Genomic DNA, 20,029 nt, shown 5'->3' on the forward strand with positions numbered 1-20,029 from the left:
ACTGTTGCTGTCATGCAACGACTGAGAGGAGAGCTACTTTTGTTTGGTTAATTTACTGTAAAGGGAAGAGATAAACGAAAGTGAAAAGCACTTGAAAAAATGTGATTGGACTTGTATGTGTGCATTACACTTACACATCTTAAAACAATGTTTACCTCACATGTCTTGATGTTCGTTTGTGCAAGTCTACATGCACACCTCGTAACGTGCATGTAGGAAAAAGCATGTGCATGTAACGTGCATGTGTGTGCTTTTTTCTTTCCAGCAACAGAGCCGTGGAGTTTCACGCAATCTTGATATCTCGCCTCAATAAGTGAAAAACAGATCACAAATTAATCAAAATATGTACAATAAGGAATAATAAGGAATAAGGAAACCTCTGATTTAGTAAGCTGCGCTGAGCCGTAAAATGTAGAATCATAAATAACCACCAACACTGGCTCTTCCGCCTTTCCACTCTTTGATGAGCTCCAGTTGTGCTTATTTGTAAGGTATTCAGCTTTGACCCAAGGTGCTAATACTGCACTCCAGTCGTGCGTGTGTGCATTTATGTGTTTGCACGTGCATGGACTTGCACAAAGTTGGTTTGAAATGGTGGCATTTGATGAGGGATTTGTGCCACCCAGACTGCACCTTTAACCAAAACAGCAATTTTTGCCACTGAACTGAGCATAACAAGAGGGCCGATCCTTCTGCAACTGATTAGATTTGTCATTTTAATAAATGTATTGGCTTAGAATAGAAGTTTATTACTCACAGTAAAGGTTCAAAACACTCCTGGTGGACACTTTTTTATAATTGGTGGTTGATTGCCATGCAGGTTTGCAGTTATGCTCCTAATAGCACAATATTTATGGCTTGCTCAACCAAAGGATTCAGAGGTAATCAGAAAGCCTCCCAGACCAACAAGCTGGTGATGTTTCCCCTCTGTAGTGTAGCAGAATGAGGACAGCCGGTGGGGGAGAGCCAAGCTCTGTGGTTGATCTCTACTTGATCTCTCCCCGAGACAGATGCCAGAAGTGTTTGTGCGTATGCATGTGTGTTTGTGTTCATGAGAGTGTGTTGTATTTGCACAAGGATTGCAGGAGCTGAAGCTGCTTCCCAGTCCTCTGATGATATTTTCATATTTTTGCTTCCCTTCTTCTCTCTTTTCCCTCTCCCTCGCTCACTGCTTTGTGTGTTGGAGGAGCAACCAGTCGCTCGGCGAGCTCAGTGCTGTAGGCTGGCTGAAGATATCTCCTTACACATGTGGGGCTCTGGGGCCACAGTAACCCTTTTTGGAGCACAGGCATGCATGGAGGAACAGAGAGAAGAGAAGAGCTGGATAATGGTGGGGCACATGTAACTAAAGGCAAGCAGAGCGGAGCTTTATATATAACACATTTTATACACAAGGGAAATTTAATGAGCTCTGTGTAAAAAAGAAAAGAAGAAAGGGGAAAGAAGAAGAGAAACTATGCTAATAATAGTGATGGTAGCTGGCAACAAATTCATAAATAGATGTATTCAGTTACAAAGAATCTGCATCACATGTTGTGGTCTCAAGGTTTGGTTATGCTTTTTGGATTCTTCTTATTTTGAGTTCTTGATCTCATTTATAGTTGAATGACTTTCAGTTTATGTGCCATTGTTTAGTTTTTGGTTGATGTTTGGATACATTTTCCCTGGTGTTTCCCTAGGCTGTCCCAATTTCTCTGGCTACGCATGTCTTCCATTCCTCATATTGAGAGAAGAGAGAGGAGGCTTGCCAGAGGAGCTATAATCGAGGATGCGCAGGTGTATTCTTTAGAGGTTTTAAAAATTCATTGTATAAAAAGGAGCAGCACAAAGCTTAAATATATCCTGTGCGAGAGGAGGACAACAACATGTCCTTTTTATGTTGTATGATGATCAGATCTATTGCATTCTCTGTTTTGACGTGGGTAACACATTGCAAGTTTGATTATTTATCCATTTATTCAAATATACACGTATTCGATTATAGTCTGTCATCACATCAAGTATTCAGAAATAGCAGAAAATAGTAGAATTTCCTAGATGATATTAATTTCGTCATTTTTCACCAAGTAGGTTATGTTTTTGGCAAGCTCAACTTAATAATCTACTGGTTAAAACTGATTAAAAATACTTATAACTTTGAAACCATGATTGTTAGTGTGATGTGTATCGGCAACATATAGAAAATACCATATTAAATACAATGTGACATTTGACCTCTGACCTCTCCTTCAAGACCAATAGATTAATCTTAAAAAGTGATAATGATGCTACATAGAGCTGTGACTATAATTCCTACTGTCATCGATTGAATTGACAACATATAGGAAATGATATATATGGATTCAAAATCTCACATTGCTTTGTAATGACTTTGTTATGTACATCACAGAAAAGTAATTTATGATGCAGTCGACTCAAAGCGAGGAAGCCTGGACTCTGTTTTTGTATTGCTTCCTTGTTTTGTCCACTCATAACTTAGAAACCAGAGGTGCTGAGGACAGGATGTGTAATTTGGGAAATGAGAAACGGTGTGTGTCTGTATTCCCTCTGTCTCGTTTATGTGTTTGTGCGTCTATGTGTATCTTTATTTTGGTAATTACTTTTCTTTGTGTCTCTTGGGCTTTTATTTGCTTTTGTTTGCCTTCCCCTGATTGTTACCACCTGCTTTTAATTGTTTCCTCCTGCGTGCTGCCCTCACCTGTGTCCTGTTCCCCAGTCAGTGTGCCGTGTACGTACAGTCCTGTTTGCCAGTCTGTCCGCTGCAGTCTTCGAATCTGTCTCCACTTCTGAGTCTTTGTGTTTCTGGTTTCAGTTTACTCTCCTTGTTTGGATTTTTGTTTCCAGCTTGGAAAAAAAAAGTTTATCTTTTGTTTTTGAGCCTTTGTGGCACTAAGTCTGCCGTTGTTGCCAGTCATACGCTCAAGTATTGTAGGAGAAATTTGTGGTGCTTGTGTTTTAATTTTCCATTTCCAATGATAATTACTTCTGCTTTACTAATATACTATTTCGGATGTTTTACCGCGTCATATTAGATCAAACACCAGTATCAACTAATGCATACTGGTAGTCATTTTAGGGAGTCGTGAAACTTGTGTATGCCATGTATGTGCGTATTTTTTATGTGTTTATTTCTTGATGCTGGTAGAACTATATGTGTTCCTACCAGATTTTTCCCGGTTTCATGCAGACACATGCTGGTGTTTGAAGGATAATGGGGGAATCTCGAAACAGTGAAATAGTAAAACACACAAGAGTGATCATATACCCTGTATATAAAGAAATGAGGTCATAAAGAGGTCAGAGGGTGCTTTGACGCAGACGCAAAAACCTGCAGTTTGTATGAAAATAAACAAAATTAGACTCCATTTATTCTGAGATTAAACTGACTGAGATTAAAAAAGATCATAAGAGGGGCTGGAGGGCCATAAGATTACAAAGGCACCTGACCTGCCATTTCAGTGAGTGTGGGAAACACACATGAAAGTCCCACACACATTGTTTTATATGCACAAACCAGTTTGCAATAAGCAAGTACTATCAATAATTATAAATGTAGTTATAAGGATTTTAAGCAATGATTTAAATCACAGTGAAGACAGTGTTTAATGGGTGTAATAATTATATGTGGTCATATAATAAATTCCAACAGCTCCACAATGTTCGTGCCATTTTCACTTTCACCAAACTGTATTTAAATCTTTGTCCCTGTTATGTTTTCATGTCTTCCAAAAAAAGAGTGTTATAAAACCTGAAAACATCCACTCTCACTGCTGTCTGAAACATTAGTTAAGGATTAATCTTCCATTTATCAATGTCAGCCTTCTTGGCCAAAGCATGAAGCATAAACCGTATGTAAAGGTTCAGCGACATGCTACTTAAAAACACTTGAAGAAGAGAGAGTTTGTTAGTAAGTTAATTTGCACAGACATTAGTTGATTTCATTATGTGATTACATTTAATGTTACATAATCTTGAGTACATAAATGTTTGGATGGTGTTTAATTCTGCTGCATTATTTAGCATTACACACTCACACCGGTATCCAGATGTTCCCGTGTCATCATCAGCAGGGGCCCATAACCCATGCCTTACTGAGAAGGATATTACACCCTTGCATGCGGTTCCTCATCCCCACACAATCACTCACTGTATATTCAGAAAGAATTCCATGGAAATTCCCATAAAGTTAATGACAGAGGGGGTGGCGGGTGGGGTAGGAGAGCGATACAGCAGGGGTGAGGGGGAGAAGGGTCTTTTGAATTGTAAAAATAAATAAACATGTTTGGGCTTATAGCTCGGAGCATTAAACCTCACAGTGAGAATCTTTCCTGGCAGAGTCCCAGCAGGAGATGAAAGACAATCCCACTTTAAACACAGGCGTAGGAACGTATCATTTATCGTTCCCCATTGTGGCAGGTTAAAGCTGTTATGATCTAACAGCAAAGGTGGAGCTACCGCTCTTTGTGTTTCCAGAAAATTCAAATACAAATACTTTGAGCCTCTACTGTATGCACTCCTAGTTAACCGGGGAGGAAATGTGTTTCGTTCTAACATCTGTGTACACATCTGGTGAACGATTACAAACAGAAAAGCAACCAACTTTATACGGAATTAACCTTACGGCAACAGTGGGTTTGCTAAACCATGGATCCAAACCTTGTTCAGATTTGTTTCTCCTTCTGTAATCATCATATAGTAATAAAGGGTTGACATAAGCAAATGTTAGACATCAGATGCCATGCTGAAAGTTAACTTTAAGGAAACTTATAGGCAAAGTTGTAAAATTTAGAGCTGTGTATGTTGTTGGTGGGAAACCTCATGGTGGATGATATTTGGTCAAAGCCCACATCAGCTCACATGAGTCAGAGAACATCTGTTCAGGATGCAACAAAGATCTCTTCAATATTTAAATCATTAAACGTATGGCCTTCAGTGTGGAAGCAAAACTTCACAATGGGGTGTATTTAATAAGCTTGCAGTGGCATGAATCAGTAAACCCAGTTTCCTGAGCAATTAAACATAATTTTATGCAAATGTTGCCACACTAGGTAAAAGTGTGGCAATGGTTTGCAGTCTATATAGCAAAAAATGCAACTGTATCAACATGAACATAATATCACCTTAGATCTTTTGATGCACCTTCTATTTTCCTCCCTTTTTTTTGTTAATGAGAATATATAGTATACCTGAAACATGGACAATGGAAATGCCTGAATCTATTTATAACTCATTATCATAAAAAGTGCAAATCACATTGATTAAGCTGTCATTAAAATGTGTTCAGAATTTGCAAGATGATGATGATTCATTGCTGAAACACATTGATCTTCATTACATAATCTGCGTTCGGTATGTGTTTCTGGGTATCAGATTAATACCATATTGAAAATCAGTTTGACTGCACACCACTACCTTCGTCTTCATTTGGCTGTATCTGAACTGCTAAATGTGGCTTAGAATTGTATCAACAGATACTACCAGCAAAGCACTGAAGAAACTCAGTCCTGTAATATTTGACTCTGATGCCTGATACTCTAAAAATTGAGGCAATGCATCACCCATTTTGCTGGATGGATCTCTTCTAGAAAGTAAAATTGGCATATAAATCTACTCTGAATGAGCCCACTCAGTAAAATCCAACTTGCTAATCGTGACATGCAACGCAATTATCACGCCACACGCACATCAAACACAAGCATCAATCACTGTCACTTAGTGCCATAGATTCTCCAGCATGCAGTAACTTTATATTTTCATCAACAGTCAGAGGGTTAAAGCTCTCTTTACTGAAGCTCCTGTCAGTGTTTCCAAGGTTATTAAAAGTTTTGAAAGAAAGGATAGTTAAGCCAGCATTGCTAATCAAGGAAAGGAACTGAGCTACATCGTGGGCTGCAAGTCACACTGAGTATTATGTGAATGAGAGCATAAAGGCTGTGTGAGAAACATGAAACAAATGTGGGTTTAGAACTAACATAAACTGACTGAAAGCTGAAGTCAACAGAAACTTGAGCATTTGATCAGTGAGGCAGTGCTTTGCTCAGCTCAGGCAGTCCTGTGTTGTGGTGCCTTTCAGCATTGTTGTTTCCAGCTTTACTGTTTTGGTGCAGTCTCAGTATATCAATAATACTGCTTTTGAAAGATACCAGCTTCCAAAAGACTAGAGTCTTTAGGCATTGTCATTAAAACAAAGTTGGTACACAGTCCAAAAGCTGCACACACTTCTCACATGTATTGCAACAAACAGGAGACAGATGGGTCCTCACTACTGGAAATACTAGTGCATGGGAGGGTGGACACATGGGGGACATACTGAGTTGTGTGAATTTCCTGCTCTGTCCTCATGTGGGTACATGAAAGTGCATTTAATGTCCAATCGCAAACATGAAATGTGTGTTCTCACATACAGCTCTGAAGTTAAATTCTCGAAAAGTTCAAAATTAGGCTAAATGGAGTATCCATACTCAATCGTATTGTTTATTATAGATTCATAATAGATACTGTTCTGTATCTGTCCCCATGTAACCAAGGAAATTAAGCAGTTGAGGGCAAACACAAAGCAAACTTTTGTTTTTGCGAAGTTTTGCGAAGTGTGGAATATGGCATCGTTTTCTGTGATACAGGCCTATCAAGAACCAGACTATATTTTGGAACAATATCTTTACACAAGTAGAAAATCATCTTTTTAATAGTGATTAGAATTAAACCAAGCCCTAACCCACTTCCATAGCCACAGGCTCAGATTATTGATGCAGGAGTTTAAGATACTTCCGGCTGGTGGCCTTTTTTGTCACCGTACTCCATATGTTCATCTCTCATTAAGCCTGCTTTCTGCTGTAACAGGCCTGCTATTCATACAGATAAGAGGCCAGTGTAATCGCTGCGTGCTCCCGCAGTCACGGCACGGCCGCTGATGTTCTGCCAGCACACAATCAAGATGCCTGCTCCAGATTATCGCGCTGTAAACAAACTGGTACCCCCACCAGTTCTCTCCCTTAGAGAACTGTCAGACTCTTTCATTTGCTGGGATCAGCGTTTCCAAATGTCAACTGGTCTTACTACTTACTGACAAACTGTGTGTGGGACATGAACAAAAATACAAAATCCTGTCCAATCAGTTCCACTTCAGCTGATAAATGGATCTGTTTTTTGTTTTTTTTCCAATTATTCAATAACAATGAATATGATTACATTATCACACCAGTTTATTTTGCTTGGCGCTTTCGAATTCATGCCTTTCATTTGTGTTTGTCTGGGGCTGTAATTGCCGGGAGAAACTATTAATTTAAGTGCTCCTCCCAAGAAGAACAACCAGGCAGTAAAATGTCTATTTTTTGAGGACTGTAAATTGTAAATGTGAGAATACATGAAAGCCGTTTTTTATGACTCCAATGTCTTTTTTTTTTTTTTTTTGCATCCAGCTTTTAATTAAAGTACAGAAAGTCTGGAAATTCAAAACAACTGCTCTTCTGTCAGTAATGCATATGAAATGCTGACTGCAATATTTCTTTGTATTCTCTGTATTTATTTTGTAGACGCTCTGCACATATGACCTTTGCAACTATGCAAAGGTCCAAAGTCTGTATAAAGTTCACATTCTTACATAACACTGACCAAAAAAAAAAAAAACAAAACAAAAAAAAAAACACAGACAAGCAATCCATGCAATCTCTGACAACATGTATCAAGACAGAAGAACTGTGTGCTAAACAGTGAGGTTATGCCTGCATGTGGGAGCCCAGAAAGCCAAGACTGCAAACCAAACGATGCTGGTATGAAGGAAATCGATACTTGAGTTGAGATAGCCTCTATGTGCACAGCTTTTTGGAAATTAGATCTTCCAATATTTACTCAAGCTAAAGCTGCCTTTGATAGTTAAAGTCTGGAGTGACCTAAAAGAGATAAATTGCATGGAGTGGCTGTTATGCCCTTGAGTCAAAAGTCAGCGGTTGGTGTGTGTGCTGATTGAGCTACATAAGCAGAGTGATAAATAAGCTCAGAGTGAGACATCATTGTCACAAGAGATCTTTGTATCCTATGTGCGGAAATGGAGCGAGGGAGCGCTCTGTTCACTAACCTATCTTTGATGTACCCTTTCGTTTATGATGTCGTGAAAAAGTGCTCCGGCAGTTATTAAATAGGGACTAGTTCATGTTCACGCTAAGAGTGCTCTACACGTTCGCACCTCGGAAAACGTTCGTCTTTGTGAGTATTGACATGTGTAGAGACAGTCGTTATGTGTGTTTACATGGAGCGAACTGTATGCTGATGTAATGTACATGTTAAGCTAGGCTAATCGGCAAGTTGTTATTAAGATGTGTGTTAACCAGCGATTCATTTTCATTTTTTCTCATGTTCTAGTTACATAAAAACAAGAAAGTCAAGCCTTGTGTAGAAGACCTCTTCTGTTTGTTCGCTAGCTGTCTAACCTCACAGGGTCACGTGTCGTGAGGGCAGCATAGTAAAAAGACGAAGGAAAAGACGCCTACTCAGCGGGTTCAAGCATACAGAGCTACTTTAAGCAACATGAGTCTACGCTCAGGAAGAAATTACCTAAAAGACTACGCTGCTGAAGAGCTAGACGAAGCAGCCGGTGGTGAACAGCAACCAGACGTCGCCACTCAACCAGCTACAACGCAGCAACGGTCTCAACCATTCGACACCAAGTCGCAGCAATCCAGAACCTCGACAAGGCGTTCTCAACGGACATCCTCATCAACAGCTTCTGCAGCTGCAAGGGCCTATGCCAAAGCTCAAGCAGCACGAGCTCAACTGGCCTTCGCTGAAAAGGAAGCTAATGCAATGAAACAGAGAGCTGAACTGGATGCTCATCTACATGTCCTCCAGTGCCAAAAAGCAATAGCCGCAGCTGAAGCAGAGGCCTCAGCCTATGAAGAAGCAGAGATTCAGAGCGGGGAGCTCTACGGAGAACTTTGTGAGGAAGCTGAGCCCATCAGTACAGTGCACCGCACTAACGAATATGTTCAACAACAATGTGAGTTACTCTACCCAGACACTCAGCACGACTCAGCACAGCCTCCTAAAGGAAATTGCAATGAAGTAGATGCACAAGACAGTACACAAATAACTAATCCTTTTATAACCAACACTCAGACGAAAACACCACCTGTAAATAGAGAAAGGAAACAGGAGCAAACAGTGAACACTGGTGTAGTCGACACGTACTGGTCCAACTCCACAAAGCACACCCCCAACCTTAACAACTGTGTACCTGAATCAAGTGAAATGCAACAGTTTGCAAAATACCTAATTCGCAAAGAACTAGTCAGCACAGGTCTTTTGCAATTTGATGACAAACCTGAAAACTATTGGGCATGGAAAACCTCATTCATCAGCGCAACCAAAGACCTAAATTTGTCTCCAAGAGAGGAATTAGACTTGCTAACAAAATGGTTGGGTCCAACATCATCCGAACAGGCTAAGCGCATTCGTGCTGTACACACCCTCAATCCTGCTGCAGGTGCGAAGATGGTCTGGCAACGCCTTGAAGAGTGCTACGGCTCACCTGAGGCTATTGAGGACGCACTCTTAAAAAAGGTAGAGGACTTTCCCAAACTCACAAACAAAGACAATGTTAAGCTGCAGGAACTTAGTGACATCTTATTGGAGCTTCAGTGTGCTAAACAAGATGGCGCGCTCCCAGGACTTGCTTACCTGGACACAGCTAGAGGAGTCAGGCAAATAGTGGAAAAACTTCCCTTCAACCTACAGGAAAAGTGGACAACTGTAGGAACACAGTACAAGGAGACTCATAGTGTGTCATTTCCTCCTTTCTCAGTTTTCACACAATTTGTCCAGCGGCAAGCGAAAATGAGGAATGACCCAAGCTTTGCTATGTCCAAGGCCAACACCCATGTCCCTTCTCCCACAGAAAAACTGAGGTCATATAGTCGCAAACCTACTGTGTCAGCACACAAAATGGACATTACGGCAGAGCCGGACCAGAATAATCTCAGTCCAAAGAAAATGGAGGAACCGGATCGCCAGTGCCCAATCCACAAAAAACCACATCCACTCAAAAAGTGTAAGCTCTTTAGAGACAAAACTATTGAAGAAAGACAAGCCTATCTCAAAGAGCACCACATATGCTACAGATGCTGTGGGTCTGTCCAACACATTGCAAAAAACTGTAAAGCAGTGGTTAAGTGTATCGAGTGTGACAGCCTTAAACACTTATCTGCAATGCATCCTGGTCCTACTCCTGCCCCTAAGAGGACTACACCAGGAAACAACGACAATGAAGAGCAAACTGAGAGCTCACCTTCAGTCGAGTCGAAGTGCACAGAGGTATGTGGCCAAGGTGATAGCCCACGTTCATGTTCTAAGATCAGTTTGGTCAAAGTGTATCCCGCAGGCCAAAAAGAGAGAGCTATAAAAATGTACGCGGTAATAGACGATCAGTCCAACAGGTCACTGGTTAAGTCAGAGTTTTTCAGCCTTTTCAAAATCAATGCCAAACCCACTCCATACACCTTAAAGACTTGCTCTGGCAGAGAACAAACCTCAGGTAGGAGAGCTGTAAACTTCTTCCTCGAGTCTTTGGATGGAGAAGTCAACATCCAGCTACCCCCTTTAATTGAATGTGACTCTGTGCCGGACAATAGATCTGAAATACCCTCTCCAGAGATTGCCCAGCATCACCCACATCTTCTTCCAGTGACAGATAACATCCCACCTGTCGACCACCACGCCCCAATCCTTTTACTCCTTGGAAGGGACGTCATCAGGGTCCATAAGGTACGTGAGCAAATCAACGGACCCAATGATGCACCATACGCCCAAAGGCTAGACCTGGGTTGGGTTATTGTGGGGGAGGTGTGTCTAGGAAAAGTGCACAGTCAGTCAGAGGTCAATGTCTATAAAACACACACCTTAGATAATGGACGTGCATCCTATTTTGAGCCTTGCCCAAACACAATTCACGTTAAAGAGAATTATGGGGTCACTATGAATGCAACCTGCATCACAGACGATTTGGGACACTCTGTGTTTGTTAGATCTGAGGGTGATAACAAACAAGCCATGTCTATCGACGACAGAGCATTCCTGACAATAATGGACAGTGAAGTTTATCAAAACCAAGAGAACAGCTGGGTTGCACCTTTACCCTTTCGCTCACAGAGAAGGAGGCTCCCTGACAACAGAGAACAAGCCCTAAAACGCCTCTGCTCTCTCCGAAAGACTTTGGAAAAGAGACCAGAAATGAAAGATCACTACATCCAATTCATGCAGAAAATGTTGGATAACGACCAAGCCGAGCCTGCCCCTCCTCTGCCACTAAATAAAGAACATTGGTATCTGCCCACGTTTGGGGTATACCACCCACAGAAGCCACAACAAATACGAGTCGTGTTTGATTCAAGTGCAGAATGTGATGGAATTTCGCTCAATCAAGTGCTTCTTGGCGGACCTGATTTGAACAACTCCCTATTGGGAGTGCTGTTGCGCTTCCGCAAAGAGCCCATAGCCCTGACAGCCGATGTGCAGCAAATGTTTTACTGCTTCGTTGTGCGCGAAGACCACAGAGATTATCTGCGTTATCTGTGGTATGAGGACAATGACATTACAAAGAGCATAGTTGAGTTTAGAATGAAGGTCCACGTGTTTGGAAACAGCCCGTCACCCGCTGTTGCCATCTACTGCATGAGACAGGCAGCACAGCAGGGAGAACGAGAACACGGATCTGAGGTAAGACAGTTTGTTGAGCGTCAGTTTTATGTTGACGATGGTCTCACATCAGTCGCCACGCCAGAGGAAGCAATCAACCTGCTCACAAGAACGCAAAACATGTTGGCAGAGTCTAACTTGCGCCTCCACAAGGTGGCATCAAACTGCAGTCAAGTCATGGAAGCTTTCCCTGTTGAGGATCGTGCAAAGGACCTGAAAGATTTAGACCTAGGAGTAGACCCTCTTCCAGTTCAGAGAAGCTTGGGACTCTGTTGGAACCTACAATCTGACAGCTTCACTTACCAGGTGTCAAATGAGAGCAAACCATTCACACGGAGGGGAGTATTGTCGACAGTTAATAGCCTCTATGACCCTTTGGGATTTGCTGCTCCCATAATAATGCAGGGCAAAGCATTACTCAGGGAACTGTCATCTGATGGAAAAGACTGCGACACACTCTTACCCCCTGAGAAACAGGAGAGGTGGGACTTATGGAAAGACTCTTTGCAAGCCCTTGAGAACCTCCAAATACCAAGGTGCTACAGCCCAGGTACGTTAAGCACAACGAAAGTGAAAGAACTTTGCATTTTCTGTGATGCCTCCACTGTCGCTATAGGTGCAGTAGTCTATCTGCGTACAGTTGACAGTGAAGGACAGTGTCATACTGGGTTTGTGATGGGGAAGTCTAAACTCGCACCCCGCCCCGCACACACTGTACCACGCCTGGAACTATGTGCTGCTGTGCTCGCGGTGGAAATGTTTGAGCTCATCAGAGACGAGTTAGACATTAAAGTAGACAATGTGACTTTTTACACAGACAGTAGGATTGTGTTGGGGTACATACACAACACCTCCAGACGATTCTACGTGTATGTTGCCAACAGGGTTACGCGCATTAGAGCATCCACCCATCCGAGTCAATGGCATTATGTACCAAGTGAGTTAAATCCAGCTGACCAGGCCACTCGGTTCATTCCAGCAGCAGACCTGCAGAACAGTACCTGGTTCTCAGGTCCACCCTTTCTGTACTCTGACCCACACACAGAACCACACACTGGTCCTTTCACGCTCATCGAACCTGAAAAAGACAGAGAGATACATCCGGAAATAAAAGTAATGAAAACTACTGTAGCAGAGCCACAGTTGGGTTCTGACCGTTTCAAAAAGTACTCAAACTGGATCACTCTTTGCAGAGTCATAGCCAGACTCATTCATGTAGTTACATCCTTTGCACAAAAGACAAGTGGGCGAAGGGGATGGAAAGGTTTCAGTGAGACACCGAGCGTCCAAGAACTCACCCGAGCCCAAGCAGTCATTATTCGAGCCGTCCAACAAGAAGCTTACAAAGGGACGCTTGAAAACATTAAAGAAGGAAGGAAGGTCAGTGGCATATTTGATGCACTCAAAAAGCTCAATCCTGTAGTGGACAAAGACAGTCTCTTACGAGTCGGTGGACGTCTTTCCGCTGCCGATCTCACAGAGAATGAAAAGCACCCTCTGATTATCCCATCTACCAGCCACATCGCCATGCTAATTGTAACTCACTATCATGAACGAGTGGCTCATCAAGGAAGACACATAACTGAAGGAGCTATCCGTGGTGCTGGGTACTGGATAATTGGAGGGAAGCGGCTTGTGTCATCTGTCATTCATCGGTGTGTCACATGTCGCAAGTTGCGAGGCAAAATGCAGATCCAGAAAATGGCAGACTTGCCTGCAGACCGAGTCACCCCTGAACCACCCTTTACCACTGTAGGCCTAGATGTATTTGGGCCATGGACTATTGTGACGCGTCGTACAAGAGGTGGTTGTTCCCAGAACAAACGTTGGGCTGTGTTATTCACATGCATGTCAACTAGGGCTGTGCATATCGAACTGATAGAGACTATGTCTGCTGATAGTTTTATCAATGCATTAAGAAGGCTCTTCTCTATTCGGGGCCCGGCCAAGTTTCTGCGCTCGGACAGAGGCACGAATTTTGTGGGCGCTTGTAAGGAATTAGACCTAAACTCAGGAAACAAAGCAGTAGGAAAGTACCTGCAAGAGAGAGGGTGTGTTTGGACTTTCAATCCCCCTCATGCGTCTCATATGGGAGGCTCGTGGGAGCGCCTTATAGGCGTTGCCAGGCGCATTCTGGATGCAATGTTGTTACGAACTGAACAAACACGTCTTACTCATGAAGTGTTGTGCACCTTCATGGCCGAGGTGATGGCAATTATTAATGCAAGGCCTCTTGTTCCCATATCCACCGACCCTGACAGTCCTGCAGTACTCACTCCAGCAGTGCTACTAACGCAGAAGATGAGTGCTGTGTCCGCCCCACTTGGGAACTTCTCATCAGGGCAGCTGTTTGGGAAACAATGGAAACATGTTCAACTCCTCGCTGACACTTTTTGGAAAAGGTGGAAGGGAGAGTATTTATCCACCTTACAAGGTCGTGCAAAATGGACAGAGACTAGACCTAATGTCAAAATAGGAGATGTGGTCCTGCTAAAGGACCCCCAAGCCAGCAGGAACGAATGGCCCATGGGACTAATAGTAAAAACATTCCCCAGCAGCGACAAGAAGGTCCGAAAAGTGGAAGTGCGGACTGTAAAAGATGGGACTGTTAAAATGTTTCTCAGACCAGTTTCAGAGATTGTTGTTTTGCTTGCAGAGACTGAATGAATATTCTTCAATGCTAGATGATGTTTGAATATGTTGTATTGATGTTTATTGTGATATAATGTGTGTATATCAAGCGGGGAGTGTTATGCCCTTGAGTCAAAAGTCAGCGGTTGGTGTGTGTGCTGATTGAGCTACATAAGCAGAGTGATAAATAAGCTCAGAGTGAGACATCATTGTCACAAGAGATCTTTGTATCCTATGTGCGGAAATGGAGCGAGGGAGCGCTCTGTTCACTAACCTATCTTTGATGTACCCTTTCGTTTATGATGTCGTGAAAAAGTGCTCCGGCAGTTATTAAATAGGGACTAGTTCATGTTCACGCTAAGAGTGCTCTACACGTTCGCACCTCGGAAAACGTTCGTCTTTGTGAGTATTGACATGTGTAGAGACAGTCGTTATGTGTGTTTACATGGAGCGAACTGTATGCTGATGTAATGTACATGTTAAGCTAGGCTAATCGGCAAGTTGTTATTAAGATGTGTGTTAACCAGCGATTCATTTTCATTTTTTCTCATGTTCTAGTTACATAAAAACAAGAAAGTCAAGCCTTGTGTAGAAGACCTCTTCTGTTTGTTCGCTAGCTGTCTAACCTCACAGGGTCACGTGTCGTGAGGGCAGCATAGTGGCGTTGACAAGTGAAATTATGATGAATGACCCAGCGACACATGAGAAAGCAGCTCCAATGGAGAGCAGCTGGTTAAAAGTATGTCTTCTGACCTCTAGTACTATAATCCCATCTTTTTACACATTCTATATAATTTGCAATTTTTATTTTACCAGCCAATAAAAACGGAGTAACATGCCAATAACGTCTGCTTTTGTTGCTCAAGTCGCAAGTTCGAAATCATTTTGGTAATGCAGCAACTGCAAATTAATAATAATAACAACTCTTTATTTTTTCAGTTTCTGAAGACAACACTTCATGGAAAAGTTACATTTAAGACTTGTTTTATCAGGATGTAGTGCAGGTGTCTCAGAGGCCTCTGGCTGAATGTGTGAGGTCGTAGCTTGTAAAAGAAGCTAACCTGTGAGGTTTTGGATCAAGTTATTCCTTTAACTCCCCCGGGCCATGAGCCTGCATGCCAGAAGATCTAATCAGAGCGCTGGATGGCTCGAGAGAAAATAGCAGAGGAGTTTTTCAATAATGAAAAAAAAAATCATTGTTTCTCCCATACTGGTGATGCCAGCTTCTCCACACAGGAGTGGGAATAAAGATGTGTGAATCATAAAGTAGTAAAATGTTGTTGTATAGTTTTGCATGCGTAGATTTCATGCCTTTAAAGAGCCACCATGATCTGTAAATCATAACACACATGTAAAAGCAGTCATTTTCATCTTGCATTACAAAAAAGGAAAACATTGGTAGATATTTATTTAGGTTTTTATGCAATACATTACATCGTGCTGTATTTAAACACACCTAAGTCGTCAGACAAGAAAACTAAATAAAAAAACAGATTTACAGATTTCCCTCCAACCATGGCTGTTTTTGGTTTTTTTGTTGCCCAGATTTACACTGACTGACACAGCTCTTTGTTTACTCTCCCACAGTTCAGTGTCTAACACAAAAATGCAGGACCAGAATTTAAGGCTGACTGTCACGCCTGACCTTTGACTGCATAGCATTATTGGAAGGGATGTAACTGTCTTCAGTAAATCTAGCTTGTCTCCTCTAGTCCAGTGCTCAAGCAAGGAGCTTGGCGTTCTTGTGAATGTGGGAGTCAGAAGAATGGGACAGCCATGATGTTTTAACTGTCTTGATGTGTGTGCTCAAAAAACAAGTCTGAGCTGCCTTGTTGTCTGGTCACACACTGACTTTCTTCAGATTCTTATGAAACTGCCCGACAACCTGGAACTGCATGGTGAAGAATGGATAAATGGGGCAGTAAGGAAAGAAAAAAGCCAGGTAGCATTTAAAAAAAATAATTCCATGCAATCCAGTTATGTATTAGTGTTTTCCATGAAACTGTGTGGTGGATCATTCACTTCCTGCTTCAAGGCTTCCCAAACACACATCCACACACAAATGCCCTTACCTTAACCCCTGGATGGGTGCAAGCTGGGAGGAATTTTCCACGGTGTATTGACTTGGGAAAGTAGTGAGTAAGAAAAGGATGACACAAAACTGAGGATGACATACTGCATCTGTAAATCTGTCTCCTTTATGAGTATCTCACAGAACAAACATGCAACTTAAAGAGCTCTTTTGGAGCCTCTTGAAGCCCTTATAGTAATAAACAAGGCAAAGTTTTCTGATCAATCTGCACCCATTTCTATTTCCATTATTAACAAGTCAAAACAGGCTAATGACACAGTAAAAACACCCCGAGGGCGCAATAACCCTGCTACCACAGACGTGATTTCACGCTGCTCTGTGCTGCCTCACAAAATAAATCTTTTATCAATTCTAATCAACATTCCTGTATACTTTTTTCTCACATCGTCTTTGATCTGATATGTGGTGATAAAACTAGCTTCGAAACCTTGAGCTGGATCAAATTACCTTTTAGTTTCTCCTGAACTTTCCCTTTGCTAAAAGATCAGGAGTTGTGAGACCACCAGAGCAGCTGTGATCCATGATTTGGAGATTTGGAGATAAAGCTGCGGGAAGTGCTAAATTTTCAGCTCATAACCTTTTTTGACATTGTCTTAGATACGGTTGCACTGATTTACAAAATCATAGATAATGAAAATAATGAAAATTAAAGCCACTGTGTGTAGTATTCCAAGATTTGGCACCATTTGCACCCCAGGTGATAGAATCAACATTGACTCAAATGGATTTAAACACAAACTGACTGGATAAGTCACTCCTTGATGTGAAGAAACAGGTAGAAAACAGAAATTGTGCTAATTTCACTGAAAACTGGTACAGATTTTCTACCAAGGAAAGAAAGACAGTGAAAGTCAAAGGGAAGGTTTGCAAGATTGATAGTGAGACTTGCTATGACGTATGGTTTGGAGACAGTCGAGCTGACAAAAAGATTGAAGGCTGTCCGGGAAGTGGTAGAACTAGGTGCTAAAAGTTTTGTTCAGATTGACCAGAAAGGACAGGGTTAGAAATGAGTACGTATATAGGAGCTTGGGTTGAGGAGTTTGAAACCAAATTTAGAGAAGGAAGGCTGAGATGGAAGAAGATGAATAATCTTCAAAACATCCAAAAAAGACTGAAGATAAAATCTGCTGAAGATGAAGAAGAAAGAAGAATAAAAAAAAAGGAGATGCAGAGAAACAAGAAGTGCAAAGCAAAAGCAAAAGAATCTGGAAAAGGAGAAATGAAGAAGCAGAATCAGAAGAAGCAGCTGAAAAAGAAGAATCAGAGGAAAAGATGAGAACCTGAAGAAAAATCTAAAGAAGAAGAAAAGAAGAATCAATATTGCAGGAAAGGCTGGAACAACTAAAGGAAACAATATTGTGCAAGTGCAGTCTAAGATTAGTTAAACATTTACTCATTTAATTGCGTTCGAGGTGTTTTAGAAAGACACAGTATTTACTTTCACATCAACAAAAAGGCCCATTCAAGTACTGTGAGACTTAAACACGATGTAACGCCCAGCCTCCAGGCACAGAAAATGTATAAAGGCTTTTAGATATCAGTTACTTTAATTAGCACTGAAGTCATGGAAACATCTAATAGTGTACTGAATGATAAGTTTAGTAGATTTGGTTAAGGTTCAACTATGTCGTCAGTCATGTATGGGCAAAATAAGGGATTTAACCAAAACGTTTGCATTCAGTTGTTATAAGAAAGGAAGCGACTGAGAGAATAACAATAATAATAGAAAAAGTATTGCACACTGTCTCAACGTGTCAGACAGTCACTCCTTTTATTTAATGCTTGCAGTGGTTCAATCAGAGGCAACACAGGAGAGTGCAGTGCACAATCCTTTCATGATCTGAGCATTCCTGCCGGTTAATGTCAATACACTCTGTCACGCTACATGGAGAATGTAGAGGGGCAATTACATCCATTCAAATGAGACACATCCCCAAGTCATTTACCTGCTTTCTCTCATCCCAGCAGCAACACTTACATCTGTTCAACTGTTTGAGATAATCAGCTCCTTTGGAGTGCACACGAAAGATTAGATGAATCCAAAAAGCACTCGCCAATTACTTGTCAGTAAATTGCTGAATGGACATTGATTAAGTTCAGGTATACACTGGTAGCCTGACGTTTCTTATAAACAGCACAAACAAACCTAAAAAACATGCAGCATGAATAATTTCTTTGGTGAGTGATGCTGTGAGTTGCTCTGTATTATTTATGTGATTTCATCAAAGCTATGTAGGTGGTATTCAGTATGTGTCAAATGAAGCTTGCAGGTGAGGCCTAAAATCAAGTGACTGGCAACATAGTACCCTAAAAAAAGTTAAAAAAAAAAGTAGGCTCGAAGGGAAACTGTGGAGCGAGAGGGCGTGAATTGGGCTGAGATAATTGGCACCTTTGGGTCGTACACAACTCCACAATTAGTCATATTTCAACATACATCGACTGTATTTTAGAGTCTAAAATGTGGCAATAAAATATCACTCAATCTGGATGATGGGCAGAGAGGACAACTTAAATATCTGCACAGAGCTTCATGAAACAACAGGAATAATTCAGGGATAGGTGTCGCAGAAGCCTTTGATTTACAACTATGTATAACTTCTTTAATGTGCTTTGATGTGAGAATATTTAAAAACTAAGCAGACTTAGAAGTTAGGAAAAATGTCATCATGTCATGTTATTCATTAGCTGACTTTGTGAGAAAGTTTGGATTTGCATTCTTGACCATAGTTATTGAAATATGAACTTAATTCAGTATGTTACTGTCCTTGTGCATGAAGTGTATTTAATGTGCGGTAATGTTGCAAATAAATAGATAAATAAAAACTGTATTATAGCAGATATTTTTACATCTTTCATACCAAAATCCAACTCATGATCACTTTTACAGCCCTTACCAGGCTCATTTGGTTTATTTTTTTTTAACTTTTCTCTAAAAAATCTACATAAAGTTAGTAGACTGCTTGTTTTTGCCATCTAAAAGTAAAAGGGCCGAGCCTTCAGCTTTCAGGCCTGTCTTCTGTGGAACCAGCTTCCAGTTTGGATTTGAGAAGCAAACACCCAAAGCACCACGTTAACTACTTTCAAGATCAGTCTGAAAATGTCTGTTTTGATAAAACATATGTTAGAGCTGGATCAGGTGACCCTGAATCCTCTCTTAGTTACACCGCAGAAGTTAGGTTGCTGGAGGTTTCCCATGATGCACTGTTTCTTTTTCACTCACTTTGTGTTTATACATTTACTCTGTAATTAATCATTAGTTATCATTAATCTCTTGGTCTCTTCCACAGTGTGTCTTATCTTGTCTTCCTTCCCACACTTATTAAAGCAGATGGCCGCCCCTCCCTGACCCTGATTCTTCCTGGATCAGGTTTCTTCCTGTTAAAAGGGAGTTTGAGTTTTTCCTTCCCACTATCATAAAATATTTGCTCCTAGGAGGTCATCTGATTGTTGGGATTTTCTCTGTATCATTGAAGGACTTTTAACTTACAATGCAAAAGCGCATTGCTGTTGTTGTTGTTGTGATTTGGTGCTATATATGTAAACAATTAGGAAAAACACTGGACACTTCATACCCCTATATGAATTTATTTGATTAAAATTGTTAGGAAAACACAGAAAATT

The 20,029-nt window shown here is 41.2% G+C and overlaps 1 protein-coding gene across 3 annotated transcripts; it reads left to right on the forward strand.

Moving 5' to 3' along the window:
• Positions 1 to 7,937: 7,937 nt before the first annotated feature.
• On the forward strand, positions 7,938 to 16,055 carry LOC147314538 (uncharacterized). 3 transcript variants are annotated; one of them, XR_015124685.1, is made up of 2 exons: positions 7,938 to 14,718; positions 14,875 to 16,055. XR_015124685.1 is itself a non-coding variant. In XM_086261530.1 (2 exons), exon 2 carries the CDS (start codon positions 8,524 to 8,526, stop codon positions 14,350 to 14,352), a length of 5,829 nt encoding a protein of 1,942 aa, XP_086117656.1. In that variant the 5' UTR covers positions 7,938 to 8,202; positions 8,359 to 8,523; the 3' UTR covers positions 14,353 to 16,054. The 3 variants fall into 3 exon arrangements, 1 of the variants encoding a protein (XP_086117656.1); XR_015124684.1 differs by having other exon boundaries at positions 7,938 to 15,055; positions 15,256 to 16,054; XM_086261530.1 differs by having other exon boundaries at positions 7,938 to 8,202; positions 8,359 to 16,054.
• The last annotated feature ends 3,974 nt before the right edge of the window (positions 16,056 to 20,029 follow it).

Source organism: Aulonocara sp. 'chitande type north' Nkhata Bay, linkage group LG14 (genome assembly GCF_057382095.1).
Source record: "Aulonocara sp. 'chitande type north' Nkhata Bay isolate Kocher_YH1m ecotype deep benthic linkage group LG14, A_spYH_male_GT1.1, whole genome shotgun sequence".
NCBI lineage: Eukaryota > Metazoa > Chordata > Actinopteri > Cichliformes > Cichlidae > Aulonocara > Aulonocara sp. 'chitande type north' Nkhata Bay.